At 45.4% G+C, this 9,882-nt stretch overlaps 1 protein-coding gene across 2 annotated transcripts in view; it reads right to left on the reverse strand.

The window, feature by feature from the left end:
• The window catches only part of Rb1 (RB transcriptional corepressor 1), a 133,094-nt gene extending 132,602 nt beyond the window's left edge, over positions 1-492 (reverse strand). The window contains exon 1 of one of the 2 annotated variants that reach the window (XR_383150.4): positions 64-492. Coding sequence is in view for 1 of the 2 variants with exons in the window: in NM_009029.3 (NP_033055.2) it covers positions 64-182 (119 nt within the window). In the remaining variant the exon portion in view is untranslated. The remainder of the gene's footprint in view (positions 1-63) is intronic. The other variant, NM_009029.3, reaches the window with a different exon arrangement.
• Between the last annotated feature and the right edge of the window lie 9,390 nt (positions 493-9,882).

Raw genomic sequence — 9,882 nt, forward strand, 5'->3', positions numbered from 1 at the left:
CACCCGGCGTCCCCGCTCCCTTCCCTTCCCTTCTCTCCGGCCCGCGGCGGCCGCGCTCCTCACCTGGCCAGGGGCAGCTCTTCGGGGCCGCTGTCCTGCGCGGGGTCGTCCTCCCGAGGCGGCGGCGGCGGCGGTGGCGGGGGCTCGGCGGCCGCGGCTCTGCGCGGGGCTTTGGGCGGCATGACGCGCAGCGCGGGCCGGCGCGAGCAGCCGAGGGAGGCGCGCGGGGAGGCGGGCGGGCGCGCGCGCACGCCGGGCACGCCCCGTCCTCACCCGACTCCCGTTACAAAAATAATGGGAACGTCCCCCGAGGAAAACCGGACGCGCCCGGCAACCGAGCGCCCGGGCCAACCGCGGGAAAACGTCACTTCCGCCCGCGGCGTCACGTCCGCGAGGCTCGCGGGCCGCGGGCGTCAGTGGGGAACCGGGGCGGCGGTGGCGGCGGCGGCGGGCAAGGGCGAGGGCGAGGGCGAGGGCGCGGGCGGGAAGCCGCGGGGAAGCCGCGCCTGCCCGGGCCTGTCTCCGCCCGCGTCGTCCCCGTGGGCGGCGCCAGCCGAGGCGGGGCCGGCCCGCTGCGAGGAGCCGCGGCCTCTGGGAGAACGCTGGACAGGGCGCGCCCCTCGCCCGGCCCGCGCGGCCGGCAAAACAAAAACAAACGTGCCGGGCCAGTGGGAGGTGGGCTCGGCCCGGGTGGGCGGTCCAGGGTGGGGCCATTGGTGGCCTTCTGGAGACAAGGGAAGATGGGCGATGCACGCACAGACTATAGTCTTTTGATGGGGAAACAGGAGGCGCGGTCCGAGCGGGACAGATCTTAGCGGGAAAGTAGCTTTTGAAAACCAGTTTGCCAGGCGGACCCGACTTTGAAAAATCGCTTACAAACGCGTTTGAGACGAAAGCAGAAAACCAGTTGGCCGTGTTCATGCGCACGATCCGGCCTCCTTTCATAATGGTTTCTCCGAGACAGCCGGTCAAACTGGGAAGGTCGGCATTCCACTTTTGCGGGTTGGAAGTGGGGAGTTCGGGGAGCCAATTTGCCCGCGTCACATAGCAGGTCCCTGGCAGAGGACTCGAACCCAAGTAATATTTGTCTGACCATGTCGCCGACGCACAGACACCGGAAAAGAGCATACTTTATACTAGAACTACCTACCGCCACCAAAAGCTGGCTCAGCAATGGTAGCTTTTCTAGTTACGTTTTACCTGTCAGTCAACATAATTTTCTCCCTTTGTCAGTCCTTATTCATACAACTCACTAATTGAAGTGCTGTGAATAAAATACAGTTGTTGTTCTGGTGTAAACTATCTTGGAACAGCTGAGCAAGGACTGAGGAATCGAGAACTTAATTGGGTAGGTTGCAAGCCTGGGCTTATTTTCTGCCTTGATGTCAGATGAGTGAAGGATACATGGGCCTCCTTCAATTTTCAGACTTGCCTAACTTCAGAAGCCTTCTAGAGACCAAATGTTTGTCAGGAGGTAGAGCCCCAGGCCCTGATGCAGCCACGGAGAATGAATGGAATTAAAATAGCACTTGAGTTCACTTTGTCCCAGATTTAGGCAAGAGCTCAGGCTACATACAGTCTAGGTTTGGTGAAGATAAAAGATAGACTGTGGGAGCCTGATCAAATAATATACAGAAATGATACAGTCCTGCCTCATAATTATCAGAGAATGTGACACTTGGCCAATTGATGCCACCTTGGTATTTGTGGCAAGCTACTCTTAAGTTTGAGACAGAATGGCAAAGGAACTTGGGTCCTCAGACGCGTAACAGAGCTGGTGACCGGTCATCTCTGCTGGTACTGACCTCAAATCAGCTGATGGTCAGCTATTTGTGTCAGAAGTCATTGTAACATGTTTCCCCCATAAGCCCCTTTCAACACACAGATCAAAGTTGAGCCTGACCTGGTAGCTCAGGCCCATAATGCTCAGAGCCTAAGGCAAGAAAATCCCAAGTTTAAGACAGGCTTTGGCTATAGAGTGAGTTGAACTCCAACCCGGGCAACTTAGTAAGACTCTGTTTTATAATAAAAAGTGAAAAGTCTGGGATATAACTTAATAGTAAAATGCTTACCTAGCATGTGAGGAACAGTGATTCCAATACTCAGGGACAAAGAGAGAGAGGCAGAGGCAGAGACAGAGAGAGACATCATTACAGCCTTAGAATCTAATAAGGCATTGGCCACATGAGAACACAGGACAGCCAAGGAAAGGCTGGGGACTTACATTAGCTCTGCATGTGTAGATATGACTTGTTTTATTTGAACCTAGTTCATCAATACGATTGCAAATGAGTTTTTTTTTTTCAATTCTTGATCATGAATGTAAAAACCTGTTTCAAAAAATAAATAAATAAATGGGGCAGCGCTGGGAATGTAGCCCAGGAGAGGGGGTGTGTGCGGAGGGGATTTGGTGGTGAAGGAGAAATGGAGGCAGGGAAGGAATTTGAAAAGGCATTTAAAGTGTTTGTGTTTCTGGTAGTTTGCCACCTGGCTATTGGACACCTCCTTCCTCAGACTCTCGAGGTCTTCAGGTGGTCTGCAGCGTGTGTGGGGCTGTTGGGTGGGATGGCTGTGCTCTTGTCATATGCCAGGGAAACTTTAAGGTGAGTTTGACCCTCGCTACTCAGAATAAGTAGAAAGCTGTAAGAATATAAGTATTCATTGTTATTTTCAAAGTCCTTTTCTTTTTTTTTTTTTTTTTTTTAACTGAGCGTGGTTTTGAAAACTCACGGCTAAATTAAGGATGTAAAAGTTTTGTCATTTCTTTTGGATTTTATAGTAGGTTTTTTTTTTTTAAACAAAGCCTGTCTCACTTTGTCAGTAAAAGACACACATCTGTAATGTATTAGTAACAGCAGTAGTAGTAGATTTCACAATAGTCACAGAAATTATTCCAAAGAATTGAAGTCCTATGGGTTTCTCCTGACTTAACTGAGAACTGTAGTCTCTCATGTATCTAGTAGGAGGCTGAGACAGAAGGATTCCACATTCAAGGCCTGCTTGGGTCCAAGAGTGAGTTCACAATTAGATCCTCTCTCAAAATAAAAAAAAGTTAAAAAAAAAAAAAAAAGATGGTGCCAGGCTGGGATGTAACTCAGAATACTTGTCTAGTGTGTGTGGGCACCAGATTCAGTCTCACGTACTGCAAAATAAAAATAAATTCAGTCTCCCACTTATTTGTAGCCATAGCTCTTAGCAATGGCAATAAAAGCACCAAATTTGAATGATAATTATGTCTAAAATAGAAAGAAATTAGTTAAGGATTAGCTAACCATTTTGAATATTTACTTTCCACCAAAATAAGCTTCACAGCAAAAATTCCCAAACCCAGCCTAGACCAGAGACCCCAAAATCCAGCCTAGGCCAGAGACCCCAAAACCCAGCCTAGGCCAGAGACCCCGAAACCCAGCCTAGGCCAGTGACCCCGAAACCCAGCCTAGGCCAGAGACCCCGAAACCCAGCCTAGGCCAGAGACCCCGAAATCCAGCCTAGGCCAGAGACCCCAAAATCCAGCCTAGGCCAGAGATCCCGAAACCCAGCCTAGGCCAGTGACCCTGAAACCCAGCCTAGGCCAGACACCCTGAAACCCAGCCTAGGCCAGAGACCCCAAAACCCAGCCTTGGCCAGAGACCCCGAAACCCAGTCTAGGCCAGAGACCCCGAAACCCAGCTTAGTCCAGAGAACCTGAACTCAGAAGTACACCTGCCTTGGCCTTCTGAGTGTTGGGATAAAAGCTGAAATACACCTGGCCTGGCCTGGCCAGGATCTTTCTTTTTCTGTAAAACAATTAAAATAGAGCTTTAATCCTGTGAGCCAGCTTTTAAAACAGGATGCCAATAAAAGACTAAGGATAACCTTTTAAAATAAAGCATTGCTTCCTTCATTGTGGATAAAAGTTTATTGCCCGGAGTGGGGGTGGTGGTGGAGAGATTATTAAGAGCATTACTGCTCTTGCAGAGGACCCAGTTTCGATCCCCAGCACCCACATAGCAGCTCACAACCATCTACAACTCTAGGTCTAGGACTCCAGTGCCCTTGTATGGCCTCGACAGGCACGAAGCATGCATGTGGCACACAAACATACATGCAGGAAAAACACCCACATGCATAAGAAAAAAAAGTAAGTATTGACTGAAGTATCTTCTCCCATTGCCTTCATACATTTGAGAGAAAGGTTGCTGTAGTAATGATAGTGTTACTAAAAAAAAAAATACAGAAACATTTTAGCTAAGCATTGCCTTCAAGTAGCCTGTCATCAATCTAAGCAACCTAAATGTAGCTAAAATGTCTCCTTTAACAAGCAAAGAACACAACTCACTTCTCACATTATCTGTACTTATATGTATGGACATATTAAATAAAGTTATTTTTGTAATTCTCTTCTTCCCATTTTATGTTCGCCCCAGTTTTATTTGTTAAATGTAGTTTTATTTCTGGTTAATCTGAGAAAAAAATCTAAGTTTATATTTAGAGTGTCTTTGTTATTTGTTTTCATTTTCTCTTCCTGGCAATTCACTGTGGTTTTCTGAGACAAGATCTCATGCCATAGCCAGAGCTGTCCTGGAATTCACTGTGTAGCCCATTGTCTCAAATTCCTGGCAGCCCTCCTGCCTCAGCCTCCCAAGTGCTGGAATTATGCCCAGTTTAACAGTTTGTTTTTATTTCACTTTCCAAAAGTTCAAGACAATTGGAAGGTTTAAAGGAATGAACAGTTTCTGTGCAGAGTATGGGAAACAACTGACCTCTGAAGAACTTCTGCTCTCTGCGGTGGACTCAGGATCAGGACTCACGTCCCTTATGTGTGTACTTCTTAGATTCTTTCAGGTTTTGGGAAAGGAGACCTGCTACTCTTATCTCCGTTACTAAAGACTGGTGATGAGCTGGGATAGGGTAAAGGGACAAGAGCAAGGGCACAGGAGCCCTCTCTGTGTCTTCCTGTACTCCTGTGATGACAGCGAGTGCTCAGCCAATCCCCCCACCCCTTCCTCCCCGTGCTGAATGTCATTCTTCATCTCTTTATAGTCATTGTCCCCCTACCCAACTCCCCCACCATGCCACCAGTTCACACACCTCAGTAGAAAAAAATAGGATTGATTCCTTCAAAGTTGTGGTTTCCATCTGCAGGACCCGCTGCGTCATTTCCAAGGTTCTAGAGAAAATGAAAAGATAGAATCCCTGTTTTAAAATTAGTAAGAGGGCCAGGCAGTAGTGGCACACGCCTTTAATCCCAGCACTTGGGAGGCAGAGGCAGGCGGATTTCTGAGTTCGAGTCCAGCCTGGTCTACAGAGTGAGTTCCAGGACATCCAGGGATATACAGAGAAACCCTCTCTCGAAAAACAAAACAAAACAACAAAAAATTAGTAAGAGGGCTGGAGAGGTGGCTCAGAGGTTAAGAGCACTGGCTGCTCTTCCAGAGGACCCAGGTTCAATTCCCAGCATCCACATTGCAGCTCACAACTGCCTGTAGCTCCAATTTCAGGGGATCTGGCACCTTCTCAGACATAAATGCAGGCAAAACGCCAATGCACATAAAGTGAAAATTAAAAAACTTAAAAAGAATAATATTCTTTTAAAAGTTACCAAGAATTTCAAGATCGTGACATCAGAGCATTAAAACTATTAAGATTAATGCTGTGATCTAGCATGAGGTACAGCATGATTTCATAGCTCAAGATATGCACGAAGCCAGCCAATCAGCGAAGATAGATCCACAGCCATGAACAGACGGATGTATCCCCAGGCCTGGGCTGGCCTTGGCACATGATGCAGAAGTTTAAAGTATGCAAATAAATGACCCTAACAACCCCATTTTTACTTCATTAATCTTATCTCCAAATACAATCACATTCTGACGTAAAGAAGAAGTCGAGATGCCAGCATTATGATTGGAAGAAATACAGCTCGGCTCATAATATTTGTGGAAGTGATTTTTGACATAGCTCTAAGCGCTCCTCTAATAAAGAGGGTAAATATTTCTCAAAGGTTATGAGGGAAGACATTAAATATCCACATGTATCTAGCTGTCACATAGGCTCTAACTTGTATCTCAAGGGCACAGAGGGATAAAGATGACAGGCAGGCTTTAAAAAAAAGAAAGGAAAAAGCCTTTATCATAATGTTTGTGTTGGCCTCACATTGTAACACCCTCATTGCATGCTCAGCGCTTCCCTGCCAGTGGCCAGGGCCAGGAAGGGTGACCAAAGCAAGCTGCTGGATTACTGTAGTTCAAGCCGGCAAAGTTACTACACTACAAGAAGAAACGGTCCCACATCCAAGTGACATGGTTTTGTCCCATGAAGAAAAGCAGTTGCTTGTGGTTTAAATGTACCCCTCAAAATCCATACATTGGGAACTTCATCCCCTATGCTAAGAGCTGAGACTTTGAAGAGTGACACACCCTTTGATATTTGTCCTAACATTATGATAGACCAAGACAAGAGCTGAGTGAGTTTATTGACATTTTCTACAACCTAATCATGAGTTACGCGCTGGGACTGAAGACACATCTCTTTCCTTACCAATTATTAAGAGCAACCATTCTTGAGTGCACAAAATTTTCCCCAGTTCTCCCCACATCGCCACCAGCCCTGCTGTGAAGAACGGGATCCAATTAGTCTTTTCATTTACAGGTGGCTCTTCTCACCATTCTTAACATGAGGTAGGTCCTAACTAAGACAACCAACAGATGGGTGACAATAAAACCTTTTCCTGCTTGGAAAAATACCACTATTGTTTTAGATTTCTCTTTTTTTGTGTTATAAGGATAAAAATATTTTGTAGTTTTCTCTATTTTATCCCATCGTCTTAATAATTTGACAGTCCATACATGTTTCTTTTAACTCCATCATTTCAGTGTATCTAATGGTTGCCAGTTAAAACTGGTATAGTCCCCTCTTCTTCTAATGAGTGACAGTTTTCAGTCACATGACCTCTTCTTCAAGATCCATTGTTCAACATTGCCACATTAAGGGCAACATTTCCAGCATATGAAATTGTGGGGACACATTAAGCCATAGCATTACTTTTCCCTCTTGAGGATAAATCACTGCAATTACAAGTAGAAGGCTTCTCCCTGTGGTGAAGTGGCTTTGTTCATTGGCTTGGATTGTAACCGAGGAGTTGCTGCTTTGGTCTGTTTCAGGCAACGTGAGTGGAAAGAGAAATACTATGCTATAGAGTATGGTCTAAAGGCACATAGGTGACAGACATATTTCAGTAGTGCAGAAGTTAACTCCAGTGATGTTAGCTGACAATAATAGAACCCACATATCAATGTAGTAAAAGGTCACTTTTACTTCTAGTAAATGTCTACAGATAGGAGTACCATGATTAAGTGAAGGTTCTGTTCAGCATAGCCCTTAGGGACACAGGCACCTTGAACTCACAGCTTTGCCCTTTCTAGATAGTGCCCAACGTTCAACATGACAATGAAATGTGAATTTTATGTGTATGGGTGCTTTGCCTGCTTGTATGTCTAATGCTCACATATGTCAAAAAAAAGGTCATGGAATGGGAGTTAAAGACATTTGTGAGCTGCTATGTGTGCTGGGAGTTGAACCCAAGTCTTCTGGAAGAAGACCTTTTTACCAGTGCTCTTAACTACCAAGCCATCTCTCCAGGCCCTTGAGCTCTAGTTTTTAGAGAGTGTAAGCTAAGATAGTTGGCACAAGGAGAGTCCACTGACCCTTAGGACACTGCATAACGCTTGCATGATAACAAGACTGCCCAACGATTTGTTTTGAGAACTAGAATGGGATATTAGAGCTGAGTTACTCACTAATCCTGTGACAATAGAGGCCTCTGGTACCTTGAATGGTAGGCAGAACTCACAGTAATACAATTACTAAGGTTTCACACCTTCAGCTAATTGGAATGCAGCGCAAGTAGGAGGTGGACTAAGTGGTGGCCATGATGTTTGATTAGTACAGGAACAAGCAGAACAGTTGTGAAGTGGGCTGAATTCTGTTGACGGAGTTGTATACTTTGCAAACATCTCAGAGCAGCTTGTCACTGTAAGAAAACACACTGGAAAATCACTTTCCTGTACTGGCGATTTGTAATCAGTCTAATTTCCTGAAGCCTAAACGCAGGCACAGGATCTGATTGTAAGAACAGGCAAAATGAGAGGAAACACAGGTTTTCAGGGTCTTGTAGGTCCACATATGTTCATTGAAGGCAGGGGGTGGGGGAAATCTAAGATAAGATTTAAGAGACATTTGGGGTGAAATGTTTGAAAATATTGAACTCCCACCACTTGAACTGTATCTTATTCAGTGAATCCTCTGATAATGTGCTATAAACTTTCTAGCCATAAAATTTTAATTTACTGGTTCATTTTTCTTTGGACTACTATTCAAGTCCAACCAACACTTCTCAGAAAGTTCACTTTGGATGGCATATGCCAAAGCACAGAAAATAAAGTCTAAGATCTTCAAGGTCCCATCTCATTGATGGAAGTTGGAGTCGATGCTTTTCATCTTCTGAGAACATAGTTTTTGATGTAAAGGAGAAGTTGTGCCGCTCACATCCTGACACTGAAGAGCGAGATGATATTTTAGTAAGCATCTTCAGAGGGAAGTGAAACTCAAACCAACTCATCATGTGACTTAGAAAGCTTCCAGTTACAAATAAATACCAAAGTCAGACACTTCTCTTAGTCCAGGCTGCTGTGTAAGCTGCCAAGATCTATCCAACCCAGAGCTCTGATGATGCCAGGGGTGTCTGCTGTAGATAAGTGTTACTGAGCATCTTTGGTAAATTCATATGGGAGGTACACCCCTGAGGGTGCACCTTGGAGCAAAGCAATTACTTTTACAACACTGAGTTTCCTTCTTAATTGATTTTTAATATTATTAGTAGCCAATGTGCATGTGTGCATGACATAGCACATGTGTGGTGGTCAGAGGACATCTTTCAGAAATTGGTTCTCTCTTTCCATCTTGGCTCTGGGGATTAAAGTCAGATCCTTCAGCTTATGCAGTAAGAGTATTAACTGCTGAGACAAAGCACAAGCCCATCACGAATTCCTTTTTATTTGAATTACAAGCAGCTTCTCGGAGCAGGGTTCAAATTCTCCTGATATCCAGTAGGAAATTGAAGTCCCGAGTCATGACTTCAGGACATGGATTCTGCCAACGACCTGATTTTGGAAGTAGGTCCTCCCTCCAGCTGAGGTGCCATGTGAGAATCCATTCTAAACTATTGTCTTAATTGGAACCTTGAAAGGGACCTATTACACTGTGCCCAGACCCATAAAAATTGTGAGGTTAAAAAAAAAAATGTGTGGTTTAGTCTGTCTTGTGGTGCTGCTGCTGTTTGTGGTATTGGTGGTGCTGGTAGTAAGATTTCTACCTGGTGAAATGGTATACTCTCTCTAGAACATGGTTTGACTTTCAATAACACTAAACACAAGCCAATAATATGACCTCACAACCTCACAAAAGAGGTAAACAGGTTGACTTGTATTAGTAGTATATTCATAACAATTTTATTTATTATAATTAAAAGTCCTTTTAAAAACCAAATAGTAATACAAGAATGGATGAAGGCACTTCCACACCCTGGGTGGAACAGAGGAGCCCTGTAAAGTCCAGACACTCCAGGAACACCGGCTGCCTGAGGTGGTGCGAGGGGACACAAAATGTTCTCTCAAAAAATGGAGCCGGTCGCCCTGTGGAGCTGGGACTTGGAGTGCCACGCATGCGCCATCTGCAAGATCCAGATGACCGGTGCTTGTCTTGGATGTCAAAGCTGAAAAACAGCGCATTGTGTTGTGGTCTGGAGAGGAGAAAAACCATCTCTTCCACAGTTGCTTCGTGTCCCTGGCAGTGAGGCAACCATCACTGCCCTCCCCGGCGGCAGGATTGCATTTCCCCAGAGTC

Source organism: Mus musculus, chromosome 14 (genome assembly GCF_000001635.26).
Source record: "Mus musculus strain C57BL/6J chromosome 14, GRCm38.p6 C57BL/6J".
Classification (NCBI taxonomy): domain Eukaryota; kingdom Metazoa; phylum Chordata; class Mammalia; order Rodentia; family Muridae; genus Mus; species Mus musculus.